Here is a 25,538-nt window from a genome sequence, read left to right on the forward strand (position 1 = left end):
AAGTTCCAGCACTGGTACATTGTAGTTTAGAGCTGGTAGTTTGCTTGGTTTCAACTGGTCATGCTGTCAATTGATTTTTGACTATATGCCAACGTCATGGTAACCTACTTTTTCCAAGGTACTGACATGACAGGAGTATATTCATAATACTTTCATACCTTGTTCTCATTCTGTTTTAAAAAAAAAAAAGAATAAGAATAAAAACCCATCCGAACATCCCAATGAGAAAGGAAGCTCTGTTAATGACTTCCCTTTGTGATTTTCACTGGGACAGAATAGATGCAGGGCTTTGTAATGCAGATAAAAGGGTTTTCAGCTCTAACTCACACTACCTTAAAAGGAGATCATTTGGCCTCTCTCAAACAGAAACAAGATTCCAAAATTGCATTTTTTAAATGACAAGTTCCACTTATTTGGAGTGGAGTAAAACAGAGGGATAAACTACTCTTGTTTTCTCTGGCATGGACCTTGCTGCTGTTGGCAGAGTAAGCCGTTTTGCGTTGAGCCAGCTCTGCTGACATGTAGGCCCTACATGCAGGATTCTTGCTCCTGTCATTTTAACAGAGGAGCTGCTGTTGTATAATAATCAGTCTGTAATGATTGAAAAGGTGGAAGTTTATTACAATACGTCATTGGAGTTGTATTTATTACATTCTTAAGGATAGGCTTACAGGCTCCTCTTCTGTTTTTCATTGAGGGATGCTAAGCTATGATTTTAGACTAAAGTAGCGAATGGCATGATGTCCCCAATGCCAGAGAAGTGTTTATACAATAAAGTGGAAACGTTGGATGAGTGGCATTGTATCTGTCTGTTCCAATGTTTAAGCAGTTGTTTTGTCTTTGCAAAGAATTCTCAGTTCATAAACTTTAATTATTATAAATGATGTATTGAAATCTACCAATTGCCATTTAAGAATTTGTCAGAATTCTAGAACTTATCTTGCTTGTAAATGTTATCCTAGGAATAGAACATATGCCACAGTTCTAAGTTTAAAATGAATACAGTCTTTGTTTTTGTGTTCGATGTCTCCTTTTATAACAGAAATACCAAAATCTTCAGCTTTGATGTCCACTTAACCAAACTGCCCGCGATCACGTTATAATAAGAGACACACGACACAAAACGTATTAGTTAGTTATGAGCTGCTTGGATATTAAAGTTTACAGTTAGTTCTATCTGTGGGTTTTTAGAAAGGACAGATGTTGTGAACCTGGTCCAGTGCTGTACAATGCGACAGGTATGGAACTTTAGTAAGAAAATCAAGATGTGCTTTGTTTGAGCTGAACCAAGGCATGGTAGTACAGAGATCCATCGCGTATCTGACCGCCCTAACCGTTTATCTGCAGTGAGGTTCAAACTGTAAACAACTTCTCAGTCTCTCCCTTTTGATACAGTATCTGAACTATGGCTCTGATCTTATGTGGGTTTTAGGCTTCTGATCCATTACTGAGCATACAATAAAGTGAAGGAGTGAATATATATACCCTTATTCGTTAAACACCAAATGAGACAGAGTCCGTGTGATTTCTCTTGATCGTATAGTACTTATTTGGATATATTAATATCTGTAGACCAGTACACAAACTAACCATGTAAAGGAGTTAAAATACCTTTATGTCCTCGTAAAACGTCTCCTCTGAGTATGTAAGAGGTATAGGAATAAAAAGAAGTACCTGTGTCATATATTCCAAAGGTTAGGTTTCTGTCCCTAGTACAGAAAAGTGATAAAAACAATGGTGGTATTTAGAGCTGGTTTAGCTGTCCGTGCTCTATAGCGTGGTCTGTCATGGCTGGAAGTATATGTGTCAGCAGATTGGCAGACATATTCTCAGACCCCTGGGAAATGATGCAGGGTAAAGGATGAGCTTATTACAGCTGAACCTTTGAACCCTACACCTGTTGCATCCACTGTGCCCAGGTTGCCACTGCTTAAGCTTGACTTTGCTGCGCCTGTTGTTTTCAGGGATAAGAGGCGTCCATGCAAGCAGAATGTTTCATGTTCCAGTCTAATAAGAGCAGTGAGTCAGCTGTCTGCAAATCTCCCCTTGTTCTTTATTCTATCTGGTATGTGTGTGTGTTAAATATCAGGGGTATTGAAGGAATTGCTTTCATCATTATAGGTGAAGAAAATACAATTGCAATTAAACATAGGACACCATGGATGTCTTGTTGCATGTGCATCGATACACTACACATCTAGAGTCAGGAAAGGTAGTCTTGGTATTTAGAACTACAAAGCAAGTAGAGCAAGTGACTCTGTTATCACACTGACAGCTGCCAGTCACCTTGGGGCTAAGCAATGCACTAACACTTCTACTTATTTCGGTGTAAACCGCCCCCCCCCCCCCCCCCCCCCCCCCCCCCCCCCCCCCCCCAAAAAAAAAAAAACAGAAAAAGAAAAAAGAAGAGCAAAGTGCAATACGTGTTACAAACCTGTATCAGATAGTGCTTGGTATAAGAAAAACAATTGAAAACCAACTGAATCGAGTAGGACAGATCACCATTTTTAATGGGCAGATCTTAACCAAGAAATATTGGAAAACCTATTTACTGTAGATTTATTTTTCTGAATAAATTAATTCTCCTATAAATAAATAAAATAAAATAAACAATAACAGGTGATGACAGACTTGGTATTTTAATCTCATTCTTTTTGAAAGCTGCTTTAAGATTACAGGAAATCTGAAACATCACGGGTGGAATAAAAATCACATGTTGTATCTTCATCAGATAGTAGACTGTACGTTGTAGATTTTAAATGTAGTTCAAATTGGATGCGACTGTATTGATGCAATATGTCGAAGCACCAATATAGTAGTTTGCAACAGTCACCCTATTGAACTACTTCTTGGCTGTGCCATGTAAAACTCAGTGAGGTTTTTTTTTTTTTTTAAATAAATTAAGTTTACAAATGTATTATAATTCAAAACTGTTTGTACAGTAAGTGAAAAGTAGATTTTAAGAAAATGACAGCTTTTGACAAATTGTGCTGAAAAGTGAGGTGCGCACATAAATGTAGCTAATGGCACATTGTCTGCCTGAAACAATGTGCTGAAAGCCTGGTGTCTGCAGAGCTGCGGGGGAAGAGGCTGACGGATAACATTCCTGGAAACGCAGAGGGATTAGTTGTGTCATGAGACATGTCAAGAGCCATGTCTGCTTCCAGTGGCAAAGGCACATGAAGGAGAGATAACAAACTCTTACAGAGGAGGAAAGTTAAGCTTCAGATTCTGAAGCTTAGATTCGGTACTTACCTGTTGAATAATTAATTAATTAATTAAATACATTAATAAATACTTACATTGTAGTTGCTCAAACTGTTTGAAACTGAATCCGAACAACCTTGTCGCCTGTCTGGTGGTGTCAGAGGATCCTCGAGGTATAACATTTGGTGTTGTAGTCAGCACTCCAGATGCGTACTGGGTGTTTTAGCCTGTCTGTGAATTGCCAGAAACACGTAACCAATAAGTCTGGGTTAGACACCTTTTTTATTTTATTTTGTTTTATTTATCTATGCCCATCAAGTTTCCCTTTCACGGTGTTGAATTAAATACTTTTAAAGCTAGGTATGAATTTGCAATCTGGGAGAACTTAACCTTATCTATCTATCTAAAGGGTGGGAGCCATTAGTGTTTTGCTTTTATCAGTTCCTAAAAATAGCACTCTGTCTCTTTGTGTGGACAAGGGGGAATTTGCCTGGATTTTAGTGGCATGTGTTCTTGATGCAGCCATGACATCAACTTGTTGCTTCCTCAGAGACTGTGTTATCAGCTGGTACAGAATGAAGGCTATGCACCAGGCATTTCACCTGAGATTAAACTAAATCCACAGTAAACCTGGCTGCATAATGACCTGAACAAAAGGGTGAAGTCTTATTTTTCTTTATCTTGAAAGGGATCACGAGAGACCGGCTTGCACCTTGGCATGGCCTGGAGTCAGTGAGGCTCAATCATTGGTATCTGTGAAATCGTTTCAATTTTATTTTGGTCCTTGATTAATTTGATTTATTGTTCCCAGACACATCTTTCCTAAGGTCAATAGCAAAAAGGATTATATTTATCTACCATCTGGGGTTTTCAACTGTGGGGTACTTCAAAGGGTCATGGAGGTGCGTAGGATGACTCAGAAATGGAAAAATAAAAAGGAAATTTAAATAATTATCAGGAATTGATTTTTTTAAACATTATTATATTATCTCTAAACCACGATGTATAAATATTACATTTTTGTTTAGCAGGTGAAAGGTTGTATAGTATAGTTTCAAAATGATCATCCATCAGTATGCATGCGTGATTTCCACTCTATTGTGGAGAACTCTGCTCAGAGCACTCTGTGCAGCTCAAACTTTACAGTTTTCAACTTGTAGTGTAATTGAATACTAATCAGTGAAGCATTAAACATTCATTTATGGTTTTTGTTTTATTTATTAGTTGCGGCTGCATTTTAGTAACAGCAGTAGGTGCTGGTTGAATTTGTTTTTCGATGAGTGCATCCAGATTTTACCGTGTATTGTTTCTCATGTAAATATATTTCATTTTTGCAAAGAAAAATGAAGGAAGAACAAAATAGCCACAGCAGGTGCAAAGCAACAAAGTTATACCGGGTCCCTTGGATCATTTTTATGTTTGGCTTTAAGAAAAAGTTTGTTATTGTTAGTTATTTATATATATATATATATATATATATATATATATATATATATATATATATATATATATATATATATATATATATCTTGAAGTTAATGTTTTTGATGTTGTAAACATTTTAAATGGCACGTTTACTTATGCTGAAGTGGGAAGTAATGGTAATGTAAACATTTACAGTGCAGACTATTTTTGATTTATTTATAATAACTTTTCAGAACAGAAAGTGAATATGTGCGTTTCTGAAGACATTCCCAAATACTGTATCTAAATTCTGTGCATCCAAACACTTTTAAAAGTTAATTAAGTTTTAAGAATTCATGTTTGTCACCAGCAGTGTGTCAGTCCTAAACTGTTATGACACGAATTATATATTAAATAAAAAGGGACTTTTTAAAAAAAATTCTGTTAATAAGAGTATTTTGCCTTTTTATTGCAACTGTGGTACCGTTCAGTCCAGCGGAAATTGCAAAGGGGTACCTGAGGTGAATCCTCCAGACAGAAGGGGGATCACTGATCTGTATTATTCATTACTTAAGGATGCCTCCCATTTGAACACTAATGATCTTCAATGGCACTGCGGTCATTGGTAGAAAGCGAGTTACATCCGGCTGGCTTATGAGCTGGCGAACCTACCCTCTCGAAGTGATGTTACAGCTCACTCCACTAGAGGGACTATGACATCTCGGGCAGGGTTTCATGGGGCATCCCTACCTGACATATGTAACGCTACGGCATGGACCACACCGCACACGCTTTACAAACTGAATGTGGCTACTTCAGCGGTGTCGTCTGTGATCCAGAGTCCTTGATGCAGCTTGCCCTCTTGCGCAGCAGTTTTCCAGTTAGGCTCGTGCCAGGGCAAGGCTCGTGGCTGCTTTGGCTCATTGCAACAGCTCAGGTATACATTTCCCAACTCGTAATGGTTGTCATTTACGGTTACTTACCATAACCCTGGTTCCCTAAAAAAGAACTGTCAACCATTAAATTTGTGAGGTCGCTAGCTTGCCTTCATTGCCATACAGAATGAAATGGTGAAGGTTGCTGTGTGACGTAGCGTCTTGTTCCAGAATGCAACAGGCACGTGGTCACACTGAGTCTATCAGGCAGTTGGTTCCTGTATCTGGTCTGACCTCACCCACTACAGCCGTCTTTGTGACACTCATCAAGGGGATTTACCAAGGTTATTAAGTCCTGTTCAGATCTACAGTAACCTCTTAACCTGAAGGGACTTGCATTACGGAAGTTGTTACGGAGACCAAGTATATAGTATTAAAAACTGGCATATGCTGTTGACACTGGTGATTTTGGAAATAGGTGATTCCAAGGGTAAGGGCATTAGTCAGTGGTACTGCATGTTACAAACACTAAACTAGTCCCAAGAAGTCTGTCATACATACAGTACTTTTGTTGTTGTTTATCTTAAAGGATATTTAAAGGATTTTTTATTTTTTATATTTGTACAGGTATACACTTTACTGAAGTAAACTAAACATTACTGTTTTCCCTTACCCTTGGATGCATATTGATTATGCTAAATCCACTAAGAAGTAAAAAACAGCAACACTTGCACTTAGTAAAGCAGCACAAACTGGTATTACAATGACATCACCAATGATGTAATAATAAAACACGATGCACCAATCAATTATGTCATTTGGTAAATTACTCTTACTTTTTTTTTGTTTGTCTCAACCCAAGGATAATCTACTTTTGAATGTCCTAAAGAAGGTTTCAGAATTGTATGGTAAAAGAACTTGTATGGTAGACTATCCTAATAATCTTTTTTTTTTTAAATAAATAAATAAATAAATAATTAGAACCCAAGTGGGCTAGTTGATGAAAACAAAACACAAGCACAGGTGACCCACCAAGGCAGGCTTTGTGTTAAAAAAAAAAAAAAAAATCTTTCAAATTGGCTTTGGAAACACAACTGGACAATAATCTTTAAACAAAACTATCAGTTTTTCAGAAAATACCTAAATGATTATAGGAGGCTAGGAGTCTGTGCAACAGTGAAAATTCATGTAGAATGTGATAGATGGACATGCAGACAGAAGGAAAGATGTTGTATTTAAATGTGGTTATTTTAATCAGTGAATATATATATAAAGTATTCATAGATACATAGATAATCACTGATGGGGAAAGGAATACTAGAAGCTGCATCTCTTATAATGGACCTGCAGTAAAAGCTGGAAAGATTTTCCACAAGAAATAAGCACTAGTTCTCATTCTTTTGAAACCATGTAATTGTACTAATTTTGGTTAAAAAATAACATAGAAGCTAAATTATTAGACTGACTAATAATTTAGCAGTACATACAATCTAAATATTTTTACCTCATGGGATCTCCAATATTTATGGCACCCATAAATAAAAATCTTGCAAGTCCCTCATATGCCCCTCACAGAAATGCTTGCACATAGGCCAACACAACAGAGATGTTTTCCAGGGACCAGGTTAGTGGAAGGGCTGCCAAGGACCTAAGGAAGCATAAATGTGCTTATGTCCTTTGGGCAGCACTCTGCTGGGACACTGCTGCAATGAGAAGTCTGCTATCAGGCCTGAAAATGCATGTGCATATTTTCTAATTCTGAGGTGCGTACTGTAGGCTCGGTTTTAAATAAAGAAGTACAGATAATCTCAGTAAGAAGGATAACTGCTATCACTGCTGTAGTTGGACCACATGGTCTGTGTGATCACGAGATCCTAGCAAGAGAAAGCCAGGTTGAGGTATGCAACACCATGTTTTTAAGTGAGCTAAGTGTTCTGCTGATCTGTGGCGGCATTATTAGAAAAGTATTTATAGCTTGGCAGTAAGAAAGCTTGGATGGGGGGAAGTGGAAAATAATTTGGCTATTTCAGAATGCCTGTAAATTTAAAGAGGTCTGTGGAAGGGTGTGGGTATTCACTGACACGGGAGACAGAAGGGTGTATTTGGAAACACCACACAGGTGTCCAGTTTTATTTTCTCAGTGCAATGGTTTATTTTAGCCCACAGAGGGCGCTGCTGTCCATGGCCCGGATACTGCCAACAGTAAACAGGACCACGGGTTTACCAATCCAGGTACAGGGTCCAGTGCACATGCAAATGCTGAAATGAAAACAAAAGGCGAAAGAAAAAGGGAAAACAAAACATAGTAATAAAACTACAAAACAAAGATGCTGCCCTCTCCAGCGTCACCCAAACCGTCGCTATCCGCACGGCTCGGGTCTCCGTCCTACACTTTTGTGTTCCAGCAATCCCCAAGGTCCACCTCTCAGCCACTCGGAGACAGGGAGAGCCACACCCCCTCTCTCCTACCTCTCCGTGTCGCTGCCATGATCGACAGGCGAATATTGTAAGGCTGCTGCCTTCTTTCTGCAGCACTATGAATGCGCCAGACAAGTCAGCGCAGATCTCCCGTTACAAGGTCATTTTACGTCTGCTAAGAAAAAAGAACTTCTGATTACAGTGCCAACTTGGATTTAACGGTTTGACTGCTGATTAAGTAATAAAGAGAAAGAGCAGCAAACTGAACATAGCCCCAGCAGTAAAACAGTTTGTCCTGTGACGCAGGCATGTAGTTTCATTTTCTAGTTGTATCTGTCTTATACACTGAACACAGCTCAAGAACTTGGCTTGGTACATCATTTTAGCCTATTCCCATTTGTTAATGTCTTGACAGTGTGACACCATAATGGATTTCTGCACCCTAGCAGCCAACTTAATAGGATTCTGAGACCACCTCGTGTCTGTCCTCTTTTGTTAATTATAAATGTCAGGCTTTTTTTTCAGTTCTGTATGTTATTTTGTCTGCAGATTCCTGGTGGATCCCCTTATCAAGTAAACACTGTAATAAAAATGAAAGAAGACCTACTGCAACAGAAGGAGTTGGTGATTGATCGGTGAGTATTGTATAAGGCAGTCAGACAGCTTGCTGTATTCTGTTACACAGCAATTCTTGCAGCCACTTAAGGGACTGATAAAAACAATCTTAATGGTGAGATGGTCTTCATATGGCACTAGTCTACTGTACAATTGCTTCTTTTTCAAAAAAAGAGGAGCAAATACCAGGTTTAATGTCTTCTGTAACCTTCTGCATGGAACTGAACTAGGCCTTGTTTTGTCTGGCCTGTTATAAATTATTAGATTGTATGGCTAAGAATGTATGGTATGTACACCTACATATTGTATCAAATATATAATAACACTAAATTATAAATAGGAAAAAAAAAAAAACTCTAGCTTGCTAACCTGTACCCCACCTGTGTTCATGTGATTGTTATGGCTGTTTTATCCTATGCATTATGTATCACTCTTCTATAACAAAGGGGTTTTGGCATGTTAAATGGAAGGCTTGGTTGTATTTTTATATATAGGCTTAACTGTGACAGTACTGTATTTAGATCTGCTATTGTTTAGACCAATTAAGTAGCAAAGGATAAATACTTGACTTCATGTAGATAATGACCCCACCACCAACAGATGCTGTTAATAATAGAACTCAAAGACTGTTAACTCATCTTTAAAGCAGTACAGTATTTGATTTAGAACTTTTGATTTAAGCTGGGGTTTAAACCCACCAGTGTTCATTTCAAAGTGATTTCTGACAAACGTAACGCCTTTTGGCTGCTGATCATATTATGAACCAGTATTCCTAGTAGGCGTGGTTTCTAAAATCTGGCTTGGAATTTTGCAGGCAGAAGCAGCAGATTGCCCAGCTACTTCAGAGGATAGCACAAAATGAGCTGTGGGTGCAACAAGTAATCCAGCGTCAACATGGGAATTGTGAGGATCCATACCTAATTAAACCAAAGGTATGTAATGCCGTTAATTGCAGTGTGTTATGATTTGTTAATGTATAGGAGCATAGTGGTGATCCAGATGAATATTATTAACATTTTGACTAAGATGTGTTTCTGTGTTGGCTGAACAGTCCATTGGCCACTCATGCAGTTACACCTTGTGCAGTGCAATGTACCAACCCTGACACCTTTTGATTTATTAATGTAATGATTAATACATCCGCCTTTCATCTTGTGGCTCTCTTTAGCGCCCCTGTGTGGTACTAAGTGTCAGTCCAGGAAGCAAAGTTACTTTGGATTTCAAGATTTTGTGTAAAAGTGCAGTTTCATTTGAACATGCCATTATTTAAAAAGGGGGAAAAAGCTAAAATCTGGAAATGTTTGATCAATTTGCCTAAGGTGAAAAATGTGCAGTGAACAAAATGCTTAGTAACTTGGTATTATTTACCCTTTGCAGTCCATTTATTCAGCACTTGTCAGGGGTGTCAGGTCCAATTTATTTTCACATGCGGTTTATTTCACACGCGTTGTTTAAAATATTTTTTTTCAGAGTAAAACAGGTTTAAAAGGCATTGAATCGCGAAAGGACACTCAGTACTGTATCTACAGCCAAGCCCCACCCCTTGTTCGCTGTATTTTTCACATGCCTCTTTATAGACGTGCATACTGATAAATCCTCTCCTGATCACTTGTTTTATCACCAAACTCCTCAATAATGTGATCCAAGTCATTATTTTATTACTGTAACATCTCAAAAAGCTTTGCAAATGTCTGTGATATTCTTTGAGCGCTGGATAGAAGCAGCTATCTCCTTTGTTATGTCCGTGTTATCTCTGTAATGGATGGGTCTATGAGATATTCCCTTTTTTTTTTTGGTTTCATTCGACTCCTGCTGGTCTCACTCTGCCATTGAAAAGTTTTCTGTGCATCGTCCGGAGAAAAAAAATCACTAGAGACCCGTGCTTTATGTCTTTTTGATGATATCAGACTAGAAAGGGAAAATTGTAATTTCGGACCTGGTCCGACATAGGACTGCAAAGAGTTAATGTTCCTGCACTCTGCACATAGCTGTCCTCAAAATTAACAATTCATAATGTCTTTCTTTGTTTTTGTGTTTTAGTTAGCGTTTGCATTTTTGTGCAGAAATAAGTTACAGGACATGAATTGTGCTTCAAAACGTCTGTATTCTCGCAGCGACCTTTTTGACCTGTTCTTCTTTCCACAGGAATCACGGTATGATAAATCTCCCTTGCAGGCACATCTGTCAGAAAGAAAAAAAGCTGTCCTTTATGAGAACACAGAGCTGGAGCACAAGCTCGCTACGGCAGAGCTGGAGGTTATACATCTCCATGACTTCCTGAAGCAAAGCACACAAAAGTACACAGAGGAGATAAAGAAATTGGAAGAGAAGGTAGGCATTGATTTTCTTACCTTGACATTGTTGATTGCCTTGTTTTTTAAAGCAGAGGTGTTTTTACTGATTGCTGTATCTTAAAAAGTGAGGAGCATCTGAGTCTTTAATTCATACCCAGAATCCTGTGATTTAACCCAGGATACTACTTTCCCCAGCAATTGTTCAAGTTGCTGGAATAAAAGTAGAAGGGATATGCATACTTACGTGATTATTGTACCAAAGGTTCTAAATACTGTGCTAGCAATACAGGTGGGTAGGTTTGCAGTGCCACTATAATAAGCTTGCCTTTTGCACCAGAACAGTTCAAGGTTTCTTCTGCATTGCTAACAATTTTTAGATTGGATGGCGCTTCCATTTTTCTTAACAATTTTGTTCATGTTTGTTTTGCAGCTGAAAACCAGAGAGAAGTATATTAGCAGTGTTAAGAAGAAATGTCAGAAAGAATCTGAACAAAACCAGGAGAAACAGCAAAGAATAGAGACACTGGAGAAGTACCTTGCAGACCTCCCTTCACTTGATGACATACAAACCCAAGCTCAGCAGGTAGAGCAGTCTTCCTGTTGCACTGAGTAATATCTAGCACACTCGTTATTGCTGGAGGATGGGTGTTGCCAGACTGATTGTAAATGTGGATGGCGACACTTGTCCTAAAAAAGAAAAGACTTGAGATAAAATTGAAAATGGACAGAAATGTTACCATTGTGTGGCTGGTATACTGTCCAGTTTATATGTCATTTCAAAATTACGCCTTACATTTCTTGAACAGTTAAATAAATTGAAAAGAAAAATAAAGCCTTTATTATAAAATTTATATTTATATGATTTATATGTTGGTTTCTAAAATTGGATCTCTAGATTAAAAACAAATGAGCAACATCAACAGCACTACAGTTGTACTATAACAGTATGCCACCAGAGGTCAGCACCTCCTAAACGATGATCTGTTCAGGAAGTACAGAACTGCACATGTACCGGTTTGAACTGTACTAAACTTCTTATCAAACCGCACCATATATATATTTTTTTTAATAGTGTGAAGTAAATATTACATTTAGGGTTACATAAAGCATTTTCAGAATTAATTGAAACACTCTGGACAACACACCTGTGTATCTTTAAGTTAAATAAGAAACCCTGCTCCTGTTCTTTATTATCTCTTGATGTGGCTTGAATATTCGGACTAAAGGTTGGTGTTTTTAATGCCACAGCTGGAGGTCCTTCAGGAGACGTCCCACAAACTGCAGGGCACGGTTCACGATCTGGAGGAGAGGCTAGGGGAAAGCCACGCTCTCGTCAAGGAGAAAGAGGAGTTCCTTGAGCGCCAGAGGATAAAGGAGAAGGAGCTAATCGATGCTGTGCAGAGGTACAGCTTTCCTTATGCTACAGCAGGCCTAGGAGTAAGACTCGTATTGTATACGCTTCCAGGCTACTGTGAGCTTTGGTTGCATGTGACTCTAAGGTGTGTTGAAATACCTCGTCATTTTCAGCAATAGTCTGGCAAATAAGCAAGGTTTGGTCTTAGCTAGATCTATGTAAGATCAGGTACTGTTTACATTATACTAAGGTTAAAGGTGATTTTAATAAAGCCTACCTTATAAAGCCTAAGAATATAATGATTGGGCTCAGTTCTTGTAAGGTAATTGATTAAAAACCAGAATTATTCTTTAGATTAGTGGTTGTTGTTCTAGGTAGCACAATTTATAAAATTACTATTGGATTGATGTTGGCTACATTTCTAATTTGTTTTAATTGTATTACATTTTTTAAAGAAAGTGAAAAAATAATATTTCAACCAACTTGACCGTTTTGCACCATATATGAATTTGGGACAACCGTGTCTATAATTATATGTTTTGGTATGGATTTCATTTTCATTTACCTTTAAATAATTGAGAGGGTTTCTGTTTTGAAAAGTAGACTTGTGCAGTCTTACGATTGGAAAGCAAGTAGGTCCTGGGTTTGAGTCCAATCTGACTTTCTGTGGGTCGCAGGCCTGTAGAATCGGGTAAAAGCTATCAGTTGTTTAATATTGGGAAAATAATTTCTCTCCTCAGTTTTAATTGCTGTCCACAGTTGCACATAGTAGAATCAAATGAGCTGATTTTTGTGTTTTAGTATTAAAGGTTTGCATAAGAAAAGTTGTCATAAGTTGTACGGGCTCCTTGATCCATGGCGGGCCGTCATGTGAAGTATCTGCAGTATGAAATGTACAGTGGTGCCCACCAACATTGGGAACTTAAATGCCAAACCTTGTCTACAATATCTAAACTTTGTGGACCACTGCCTTTTAATTTTTCTTAGCAGTCATGAAAAGAGGTTAACTAATTAGGTTTTGTTTAAAAGTGAGCTGCTATACTAGTCACTGGTATTTTTAACCTATTTTTCTCAAGCAATTATGAACTGAGATTTTACTGCAGTCCACTGTTTACACCAAAACAAAAACAAAAACAAAAAATGTTGATGTAGTCCTATAGATCTCATATATAAACAGTGAATCTGTAAATCAAGCGACATCAGGGTGACAAATCAATCACACAGTCATTTTGAGATGGAGTTCTTGTAAATGACCAGTAGCAGTTTAGAAACGTCAAATACTTTAGTGTCAGACAGATCTGTGAACTTTGGATCTTTTCATCCAACTACATCGGGAGAGCCTGTTTAAAGAGAATTGGGGGCGGGGTAAGCAAATTGTTATTATTTTTTTTTCCTACCACTGGTTAATTAAACATTTTTGTAAAAGGACTGTGTTTTCAGAAGTTTAAGGGTTGAGTAAACCGGTATCTAGAAAATTATTTTCTAATTATTTCCCATGGGCATTTTGAGTTTTTGTGTTTTAAAATGTTGTTTTTAAAACAACTTCTTTTTCTTTTCCAAGGCCCAATTAAGATCACATCAAAGAACATTTGAAGGATATTGTACCCTAAAGCTATGAATTAAAAAAAAAAAAAAAAACATAACTACCAATGCAAACTGGAAATGGTCCAACACAAATGAACTTCAGAGAAACACGTTTACTAGTTTTCCTGTATTTAGTTTATTGAACCATCCAGCTATATCGCACATGGAACCATAAGGTTGAAATGTAAGTCAATACCTGTACAGCATTGTCCACTTAGAACTGAAAAGGACAATTTACACTGTGTAAAATCAACTGAAGCATAAACCGATACAAATACTGTCCAGGTTGATGGCTTTCTAAACGGAGTACACCTCTAGTTCTGACATCTTAAACACAGAGTGCCAAAACTGATATCAGTTCAGCACAAGAGGCTTGACACTAGACTGGGCTGTAATCATCTTTTTACAGGGTTACATCTTTATAATGTGAAAGTTATCTGTTTTTATCTTCACCATATTTCAAGCTTGCAGCAGAAAGTGGAGCAGTGCCTTGAAGATGGTGCCAGACTCCCAATGTTGAACATGAAGCAGCTCGAGTGTGAAAATGATCGTCTCCAAAAGCACAACAAGCGAAACAATCAGGTAGATCAATGTCATTGTCCCAGGGGCCGGCCTGTGATCTCTATGAGAATCAGAACGTTTCATGTGACGCACATTCATCCAAGAGTCATGGCACGTTTACTAGTTTTCCTGTATTTAATTTATTAAACAAAATTACCTGTTCCAGATTGGAGCAGTTATAATAGATAGGGTGCAATTTCTTACCAAAAAGGATTTCTACATTCTCTCGTTACCATTAATCCAAAAACTTTGGAACAGAATAATTATAATACATCATGGTGATGTGACAGGGAGGAAACAAAGTACTTTTAATGAATTGTGTTTTTGTCTTCTTTCCAGACCTTAAACAATCAAAAGAGACAAATTGAGAAATTGACAGCAGAATTGCAAGTAGGTATTTCTAAAGGCATGTTCACTCAACCTGTCATAGTTATTCTTCTTAACTTACAAGATCTTCCTTTAGGTCTTATTTTAATATAAAATATATCATTTCTAAAACCTAAATTACAGCTGAACTGAAATAATCATCTAGTTCACCTGTAAATTAAGCAGTATTGTTTGTACAGTGAATCAGCAAATGGGTCATTAGGGCAGTGATTGGTATGTTACAACTGAAAGGTAGTAGGGAACCACCATTATACTTCAAATAGACTACAGGAGACAGTTAAAAGTTCCAGTATTCTGCTATGCTGTCCGTTATAATTCTTGCATGAATTTTGTTTTAGGCTGCAGAGCAGAAGTTAGCACAGGAAAAAATCATCTCCCAGGAGCTCAGGAAGCAGGCAGTTGAAAAGGAACATGACCAGCAGTGGCTGGCTAAAACTGTGAAAGAGGTAGGCGGTTTGATTATTTTATCACATTACAACTATGATTTATTGACCACCTTTTCATTCCACTTAACACACAGTGGGGGGAGGGGGGAAGAGGGAAGAGGAGGTCTGCATATATTGGATTTATACATTATAGGGCAGGAATATTAAGACCTGCTTTTATTTAGATCAATAAAACTGTTGCTGTTGAGGGAGAAATAGTATAAAAACAATTATAGTCAGCTAACATGTTCTTGTTAATATACGCTAGGTTGTGGTAAACAGTGCATTGCCACTACTCAACACAGCATACCTGCAAAGCATGGTCTCTGAGGGAGTTATTCGGGTAGATACTTTAAATCAATCAACCAATACATACATAAATAAATCTCTTTCAAAAGTCGAGTGTGAATCCTCCTGCTGCAGTGGAGGCAGGCAGGCATCAACAAACAATAATAATGTGTCATGACTTATTTATTGGAAGCAGACATTTGCGGTTCATCTGCACGTCAGCTCAGTCCCCTGGATATAACAGCCAATACAATTAGTGTTCACAGTTGCCACTGTGTAAGTGACATACAGTGGTATTGACACCCTCCTGCCTGTTACCTCTTGGAAATGTGTATATATAGTGAATGCATGTCCATGGAGTACTGTAGTTATTCCGCAAATGAGGATGGGTGAATAATAACCTGAATAAAATAACCCTAATACCCTGTGAGTGTTCATAGAGTATTCTGTTTATATAACAAGGGCAACGTATGGAAAATAACCTTTGAAAACAAACTGTTTTCTTTCCTACTTCGTTTCAATGTTTAGAACTTGACAAAAATGCGTCTGAAAACTCAAAAGGAATGAGTATGTTGATGCTTTCCAAATTCCAGTAGTTTTTAGCGTAATTGAATACTGCACGTTTCCTGAATGGTAATCGTATCAAAGCGAACTGGAGAATTTTGAATTCGAAAGGTAGGACTCCAGACAAGTCAAGCACTCATGAATTTACTTTCAACTGTGATGCCTGCTTAATAGTTAATGGGCCCTTTTATTGACCGTTTCTGCTGCAGTTTGGTTTGATACCAAAAGTAATTTTCCATCAGTCATCTTGACTAATTAAAGCTAAACCCACTGAAATTCTCTAGTCTGGCATCCTATCATCTGCTGATGAGAAACTCTTTTACTTAAAAACGAATCATGCAGATCTGTTGTTTGGTATATTGCAGCTTCTGCTGCCAAACATACTGTACAGTATGATTGTGCATGCCATCTTAGACTCTCAAGAGAGGGACTAGAGGTAGTTAGAGGACTTCTTATAAACCTGGATCACTTTGACAACTGTTGGTCCTTCGACGTGGTGGCTGTTCTTGTCCAAATAATTATTTTAGGGTTATGTAGTCGCAGCTGAAATGTACTTCCTGAAGTTTATGTTCTGTAGTGCTGAAGTTCCCTTTAAATCCAAAGTGTGCAAGCATTCTGTTTTTTTCTAAATGTAAAGGAAAACGAGCTGATAAGTCAAACACGATTTGCAAGATATACCGAGCAGAAGTTAAGTACACTGGAACTACAGCTAATCTTTCCATGCACTTGAGAAGATGCAACAATATTAATGTAGACTGCACGGATTTAAAGAGACCTATAAAACCTGCTAGGCTACGGCCCTCTGGGACAAGAGCTGGGCACCCCTGCTGTAGGTGTTCTGGCCATTTGCAAAGCTGACCACAATGCCATATTGCATAAAGAAATGGGTTTTAAACCAGGAGTATTGTGTCCCACACAATTATTTTATTATAAACATATGCTGGAAATGTCAGGGCTGTAGGAATTTCATATATACACAGAAAAAAACTCACTTTTGTTTTAAAAAAGATTATGCCTCATATTTTGATGCCTTTCTGTCAACATGAATAAAATGCTGGGGTGACCTATGAAGATCATACATGAGGGCCGATCAGATAGGGGTTCTGCTGTACACGTGAATGGGTAAACTGTATGATATTGTATTAAAACAGATATGCAGCTAACAGAGATTTTTGTATTCCCCAAAAGAACCAGATACTGCTGGAGGAGAACTGTAGCCTGAAAGAGCAGCTTCAGCTTTTCAATGAGAAACAACAGGCCTGCATTGAGAAGCCTGTTGTTCAGCAGCTCCTGAAGGAGATGTCCCAGTGCCTGTCAGAACTCAAGGCCCTATGCAGCATTCTCACCCAGAGAGCCCAGGGCAAGGAGCCCAACCTTGCTCTGCTGCTGGGAATAAAGTGTAAGTACTCCTAATTCCTCCTATTCTTAGTCTGAGAATTGAGACAGCATCCTCTAAGAGGCCCTACAGTCTTTTTATATATCAAGCAGAATGAAAAGAGTGGAACTGATCAGCAAGTAGCTTTTAAAAGTGATTAGATTTTAAACTTTTCAGCTGCAGGATCTCCAGATTTTGACTGTATTACAAACACTATTGTACACTTTAGAGACCCAATCATTATATCTCCAGTAGCATTATAAAGAAACCCAGTAATAAAATTAGGCAAAGATAGTATCTTTCAATAGAATCACAAAACTAAAAATCAACCCTCCCATACATTAGACAGGTTTGGCTGAGATCAACTTAAAGCCCACCTCGATAAGTCACCCTTGAATTCTACAAGACTGTTTTACAGCACTGGGAAATCTTCCTTGGTTGCATCATTCTCCCATCTCCCAAAAAAAAATGTATTATACAACCCCTTTTTCAAAGGGCAGTAAAAAACATCTTATTATAACACTTAACCACAGACCATAGTGATTTTTTTTTAATTTTTTTTTTTTTTTTTTTTTTTTTTTTTTTTTTTTTTTTTAAAGTGCTTTACCTGACTAAATTTATTTTTTCCTGTACTATGTACTGCTTTATAACTCCAAGGTTATTTAACCCAAAATTTAAGCAGTTCTGCTTGTCACTCATCTCAGCATTCCTAGTGACATCAGAGAATGTACTTACTTTGTTTTAAGTCAGTAGTTTTCTCCAGAGGAAGTGGATAGAAACCTGTGCAATTTTTTTCCACATAATGAAAACACTGGCATTACATGGCAAACCTTTTTCAGCCATACAGCTTTAGAAGTAGACAGAGGCTAAATTATGTGAGTCTGCCACACACACACACACAACTTCATGTAGAAATCCCTACCGAAGGAGGAAAAGCTTAAAGGAAAATTTAAAATGAAATTCTAGTATTCATAACCTTGGGGAAATGCAGACCCCAAGGTACTGGCGTGAGGTCAGTCATTTATTATTATTTTATTATTATTATTATTATTACTACTACTCTGTGATGTCCATTTAAATCACAATATTACTTTGCCAACTGTTAGAAATATAGTATTGTATAGTTCAATAGCATTTTACCAAAAAACATCTGCAACTCATGGGCCTGTATAGTGACCGCATTCTAAAATAAAGTTCACTGCAAAATTAAAAAATATGTATTTATTCTACAAGTTTCAAAAGGTTTACAATTCAAATGTTGGTCTTAAAAATGGTAAAGGCACCTCTTGTCCCCAGTGATTTTTTTATTATTTTTTATAATATGTGTGTGTGTGATGTATGTATGTTATCACTAAGGCCCCATTTGTAGTTTAGCCTACCATCCGTGCATTTTACACTTTGTTTATTCTTTTTTAACAGCCATGAACTGTTCAAGTGAAGAGACCGGAAATATTAATAGCGAGGGTAGTCTTGCCACCAAGCTTTCTGAAGTGTGTCAGTTGCGAAAGGACATTGATGAATTGAGGACTATAATATCAGACGGCTACGCTCAGGACATGGGAGACAACTGCATCACTCAATGACATTTTGTTGCCTCTCTGCAATAATGAACTGTGGTTTATAATGCTGCTTTTTCACACTCCTGTGCAATTCCATTACAGAGCCACAGTGGAAGATAGCAACTTGCAAATGACTGAAGAGTCAGGAGAGAGCTTTGCATTTTGTGTGCTAACGGATTTGGGAAAAAAAAAAAAAAATACCACAGCAAAAGTAGCAAGAGTTTTCCACCTGAACGTGGAACCAAGCTGTGAATTGGTATACATTTGAGTAATGTTTTGTGACTAAGTATTTATTTATTTATTTCTTTTAGAGATCGTCGGTATCACAAAATATTTGTAGGGGTGTCTGCAATATGTGTTTGTGGTAGAAATCCTGTTGTGCTGTTTATTTTAACTTATATGGGCGATAAGTAGGGGTCTACCTAATTCGCAATTTTCGCAGAAATTGGGAAACTGAGGGGTCACTGTGAAATTCATCTTTTTAGGGGACAATGCATAGTACAGAGAGAGAGAGAGAAAAAAAACTAATTTAAATGAACTATAGCACACCGCAAGCAAATCGCAAACTACGTATCAATTCTGAAGACAGCACTTAGACTTAGAAGAAAAAAAAAAAAAACCACACATCCTTAGACAAATAACATTGAAAAAAATACTCCAAAGTGGTTAACTGTTCACACGACAACAAATATTTAATTACCCTAGTGTCAGTGTGTCTGTACTGGCTTTTTCTGCGAGCTGCAGTGTACAGTATTTTTGATGTAGATTGGTAAATAGTTTTCAGCATTGGAGGTAAAATACCAAAAATGGACGATAAAGCAAAAAAAAAAGCAAAGTATATTTCGGCTGAGGATTGTGTCAAGAAATGTCCCAGTTAAACTTTACATGCAGATGGAGGTAAATTGTTGTGCACTTCTAGTGACTTTGGAGAAATACGATCGATCGCTGTTTAGCTTCAGAACCACACATTAAACAAAAGGCTACTGCAGTGGCTGCTAAACAGAACATAAAACAAACTACAGTTTTAAAACAAGCATGAAAGTTAGCACAGACAAAGTATGCCTGTTGGGTATAGCCAAGTGAAATCAGCACTACAGGTACAATCTATCACAGCCACATTGCTTCGAACAACCTGCTACTTACTTATTAAACGCAGTTAGAATTTTAGACCCTAATAGGCACGTATTCTTTCTTTTGACTTGGTACTAATAAAATAAATTCCTGGATGGGACAAATAACATGACAAGGAACGTGCTGCATATATGGACTGTATTATACAATGCCAGCTGCCATTGGGTAACCGGGTTTGGGTTTTCCTTACACTTCCAAACAATTCGGTGGATGTAGGACATGCAGTCTCAATGTATGGGCAAGTCTTCACACCACAGAGAGACAGAGAATGTCGGCAGCAACTGCTTTGGGATGCTGCGTGCTTGCCTTTAACAAGTGACAGCACTGTTTTAGTAAGGAAGCAAGTGCCACTATTTTTAGGCTTTTATATTGCTCTGAAATATTATCTCCTTAGGTTTGTTTAATGTTTAAACAGGTCCATGAAAGCTTAATTTTATTCCATAACCTACCCGCGAAAAATATGTAAATTTACCGCGATTTAAGTAGACCCTTAGTGATAACGTCTTTGTCCGACACCTTTTTTTGCTCGACAAAAGCTTTCTCAGATGCAGCATCTTCACAGTTCAGCAAAGAGACCAGACTGTGAAATATGACATATGATGCTGCATTCAAGTGCCTAGATATCTGACAGATATTCAACACGCATTGTTATTTGAAAGATTTATTGGGGTTTTTTGCAGTTAAGTTGTAAACTGCTTCAGTCAGGACTTTTAAATGCCCAAGCAAACCAGCTAACTGTATCTGTTCAGTCTGACAGATGAGTCTTCATGTGCTGTTGATGAATGACTGTGTGAGTCGCAGGTCGACAAGAATACGGAGTGGTGCAATTGTTGAGCTACTGTACCTGACTGCATGACCCAGCTCTGCAGTATTAGGGTTCTGTTAACTGGCTGTCTGTTTCCAATCCATCCCTGCTTGTGTGTACCAGCTAAGCAGCACTTCAGATTCAGGGCATGTTTGTTTTTTTAATTGCACAGAGTGAAAATCCTTGCCATATGTGAGGAGTGGGGAACAGTTCCTACAGGCAATTTGAAAAACAAAAGATACAACTGTATCGACTCACATTGGTCCTCTACAAGTTTCAAAAGGTTTACAGTTCAAATGTTTGTGTTAAAAATGGTAAAGGCACTTCTTGTCCCCACAGTGATTTCATTTTGTTTTAATGTATAAAGATGTTACCTATGTGTAATCTTTTTAGATTCACCTCTGTGCTATGCCTACCTAGATATATTAACAAAAGGAGCCTTGTTTATTAACAAAATGCTCTTGAATTTTGCACTGTATTTTTAATATGCAACCTTCTACACTTGACTGTCATTTGTACAGACTTCTGTACAAGTCCTCATTATGTTTTACTATTTAAAATATAGAATAGTTTATCGCCCACTCTTACTTCTAAATGTATTTTTAAAAGAACAATTTGTTATCTAAACAACAATGACTGAAAACACCCTTGCATGTGGTTGTATATTATTTATGAAACCTATTCATTATAGCTTTTATATTTCCCAAATGACTTGTCCTTCAAAGTACTGTAATTTAACACAGCCATGGAATGAGAGCAGATTTGAATAGTTTGATGCTTTCAGGTTTTTGAAAGGCCCAGTTTACAAAGAATGTTCTTTTCTAGCATTGCTCACAGGGTTTAGAAGAATTTAAAACGTTTTATTTAAAATATGAACATGTGTTGCTCCTTAATGTAATCACTTATTGTGATTTAAGGCTTAATTTTATTTTTATATTGCTTTTTTTTTTAATCTACATATACTATAACAGCCTAAGATGAACCTCTAGTGTTCAGAAGTGCACTGACCTAGCATCTTCATTTCCATACTTTTAGAAAAGCATTTTCTGGTCTGCTGGTTTTGCAAAACATTGTATTGAACTTTTAATAAACTAGCTTTACATATTTTACTTTATTTATGGGTCACAAAGTAGCACAAACTGGTCCTGTCAAACATTTTGAAATAACTGTTTGCGTAGCTCACAGAAAAATGTTTTATAGCAACCCAAGGGTACAGTATTTGTATTGTAGCTTTGAGCTAGGAAAGTTACAATACATTATTTAAATGAGTGAGCGTTGGTTTGATTTGTTAGCATGGTTGTAATGGCTGTTTGAGGGACTAAGAACATGTATCCTATTTTACTAGGGTATTACATATTAATAGCATTACCTCTTGAAACAGATTCGGTGATGACAACTCACATGTTAGAAGATGCATTCTATCTTTATAAAACTCAGTTATTGCCTGGTGTCCTCATACAATATGTATATCTGCGTCTGCAGTTCAGCAGTGTTGTTTGAAGAAAACACGAAGAGGAATGTAACACATCAGACATCGAATCAAGTTCCTTGCATTGACATGAACAATATGAGAACCATACACAGAAGTGATTGTACCCTGCATGTAAAAACAATGCAGCAAATCTGTCTTTGTTGGCTTCAGAGTACTAGACCATTTCAGAAAACTTAATCTGAACACATTAACACATCATTACATGCAACCGGAATAAAACACGATGAAACATTATCTGAAATCAACAGTAATGAACTGCCTGTCGTTTCCGCTGTGCCTTGTGAAAAAAAATAAAAAATAAACAGAAAGTAGCATTTTAAGCCATATTAATATTTTTTCTGATAAAGAATGATTATTCAGAAGGGATCTTTTTATAGTTTAAAATCAAAGCCTTGGAGTATAAGAAACATAATGATCTCCAAAACAATAATTGCATACTATGCATAAGAACTCCATGGATCAGCTACAGTGTTAACTTTTGCATTGATGTGGTTTTATTTTGTATTAACTGTACTGCAAGTAGGCGTGCACAAAACATTAATGTGTTTATGCACTACAGGTATAATCTGGGTATACAAAAGTTGGTGTTGGGTGTATTTAAAAACCTATTAGAGATGTGGTTTTGTTCTGAAAACCTGCTGCAGCTCCACATCAGAAACAGAAAGGGATGTATGGTTGTCATGACCGAATCTGCCAGTACACTGCAATAACGGAGGCCACTGGCTGGCCTCATGTTAATTGCCTAGAAATTTTGTCTTGAGTATTTGTATTTTTTTTTGCATTTTAGTTTTGCAGCTAGATTTCATGAATGCCAAAGTTCTAATTTTATAATATATATATTATCTTATATATTATATTATATATATAGATATATATATATATATATATATATATATATATATATATATTATAATTGATCATAAAATGGGACCCTGTTTTTTTGTTTTAATTTTGTACAGAAATTAAAATGTTTTTTTTAAATAAAAATAAATTTTAAAAACCGACATGTGTTTATTTTTCTCCCTTCTTTGTCACCAAATAGGAAAGGCATTGGTGTAGATACAGTATGTTCCCTTTCAAGTATGAAATGTAACCATTGTCGGATAGGTATTTACCTCCTAAAGATGCAAATCCTGAAAATTGTATACCAAAGCTGCTCTATGAGCCTGAGATGCAGTCGTGGCCCTGCTTCCGAGACCACAAAAGGACTGCTCACAGATCTCAAGACCTGACGGAGAGCCTTGTTCAGATAAGTACAATTATTGCTTACATCTGTACATATTTCACATTTGATGTGTTTTTACACATTTTGTACGTGATAATTTATACAAATTGCTGTAATAGTTTTCTATTTCCGTGTACTTGTGTGCACTACAGCCTGTTGCTAGTTTTGTCCCGCTACGGCCTTGTGTCCCACATAAAACCAGTGGCTCGCTGCTTCCCAGGGATCCAGCAACAAGTCAGCTGACTTTGTGCTCTCCCCCCAGGCTGCATAGCTCAGGCTGGAGCTTATTTTATTTCTCCTTTTTGATTTTTTTTACAGTGGGGATATAATTTATTGCAAGCCTATTAAATAAATCATAACTTAAAACAGCAGAATCAAATATAAACTTTCTTTTATTTACAATACTGTATATGTTTTTGCATGTTTGCAGTCATGGTTTTAGGTTACTGTACGATGGTGCCGGGATAACAGCACTTGAGAATCTAATCCTGACTGACATATGGGCAAGACTTGACAGATTTCAAAGTTGCTCAGCAGAAGAAGCTGATGCTGAAGCAGATCCACTGGCATCTGTAGGGGCTGTGTGGTCTAGTGCCTGCATTTCACTGATGAGCCAATGTTCTCAACATTTCTATTGTCATAAAACGCAAGGTTCTTGAATCTGATATCCAACATAGCAGCAAGAGTATAATTCTGTTCTATATTCTGGAACCGACATTTGCATTGCCTTGACAGGTGTATTGCCAGTGAATTAGCTTGTCGCCCTGCATTTGACATAATAGTCTGCTCCTGTTCTGCTATTCCATCCAACATGTAGAAGATGGAATTCCATCTAGTTTCCACTGACTGTATTCATTTCTGCTTTTGTGCTGTGATGGAAAAATCCAACAATGGTACTGCATTTCTGCAGAAGGGACTCCAATTAAAATCCTCATTTAGTGAGTCTAACTACTAAATTCAAAGTGCGCAAAACATGGAATATGTTTTCATCCTGCTTTACGCACAGCAACCACCATGTCAGCCTCATTATCTGTAATCACAGCTTGGATTTTGTGATTAATGCCCCATTCTAGTTGGATTCTTACCATATGCTCAGTAATATCTGCAGTGTGCTGTCCAGGTATATTTGATGTTTCCAGAATGCAGGACTGTTGTTGCCAGTTCTCATCTATAAAATGAGAAGAGACAGTGAGATATGCCTCTGTTGCCCTTGATGTCCAGATATCTGAAGTCAGAACAATGTTACCTGCAGCTTCCAGTGATCTCTTCACATCCATCTTCACTTTATCATATAGTTGTCGGAGTTCAGTAGGCATCAGAGATCTCCTGTTTGGAATCTTATATCTGGGTTCAAGCACCTTCACAAACTTCTGAAATCCGACAACTTCAACAATTCGTACTGGCTGAAGCTCAATCACAATCACATCTATTAAGCTGTCTGAAATGGCTTTTGATTGGGAGAATCAGCTAAAAAATAAGAAAAATGCATTAGGCTGTGCTACAAAGTAGAACATTAAATACATAAGTGTCAGACTACTGATAGTAACTTTTCCTACACTGCTGAAATATCACCGTTTATGGCACAGTTTTAAAATTCAGTAATTGTATGTGGGTTATATGTAATGCTAAATAAATGCCTTATAGACAAAAGGTATTACTTATGAGCTGTACGGGTAACAATCATTCGCAACAATAAGCCAAAAAAAAATGTTACTACCTGGAAAATGTTCCGAAGTCCTGCATCTCTGGAAGGCTTCCTGGACCAGTGACTGTTTTAAAGACATTGTTTTCAAAAGCATTGCTGCTTCTTCTTGAGTTGCTTTTTTGCTTCGAGTTCGCCAGATTCATTGATACTTCAGTTATGTGTTTAAATCGATTGCTTGTATTCACACTGTGCTGGATTTTGTCTTTACAGACGTTGAAAGAGCCTTGTGCAGTTTTGGACATGACTCAATGTAAGCCCATATCAGACTTC

At 37.4% G+C, this 25,538-nt stretch overlaps 1 protein-coding gene across 3 annotated transcripts in view; it reads left to right on the top strand.

Moving 5' to 3' along the window:
* LOC121316171 (centrosomal protein of 85 kDa-like) overlaps positions 1-19,507 on the top strand; it is a 60,082-nt gene extending 40,575 nt beyond the window's left edge. For 2 of the 3 annotated variants that reach the window (XM_041251037.1, XM_041251035.1), the window contains exons 4-13: positions 8,454-8,539; positions 9,334-9,451; positions 10,665-10,850; positions 11,244-11,396; positions 12,062-12,216; positions 14,216-14,333; positions 14,652-14,702; positions 15,038-15,145; positions 17,165-17,375; positions 18,771-19,507. In XM_041251037.1, coding sequence (XP_041106971.1) covers positions 8,454-8,539; positions 9,334-9,451; positions 10,665-10,850; positions 11,244-11,396; positions 12,062-12,216; positions 14,216-14,333; positions 14,652-14,702; positions 15,038-15,145; positions 17,165-17,375; positions 18,771-18,934 — 1,350 coding nt within the window. In that variant the 3' untranslated portion in view covers positions 18,935-19,507. The remainder of the gene's footprint in view (positions 1-8,453; positions 8,540-9,333; positions 9,452-10,664; positions 10,851-11,243; positions 11,397-12,061; positions 12,217-14,215; positions 14,334-14,651; positions 14,703-15,037; positions 15,146-17,164; positions 17,376-18,770) is intronic. The other variant, XM_041251036.1, reaches the window with a different exon arrangement.
* Positions 19,508-25,538: the final 6,031 nt, after the last annotated feature.

This window comes from Polyodon spathula, chromosome 5, assembly GCF_017654505.1.
Source record: "Polyodon spathula isolate WHYD16114869_AA chromosome 5, ASM1765450v1, whole genome shotgun sequence".
In the NCBI taxonomy this organism is placed as follows: Eukaryota; Metazoa; Chordata; class Actinopteri; order Acipenseriformes; family Polyodontidae; genus Polyodon; species Polyodon spathula.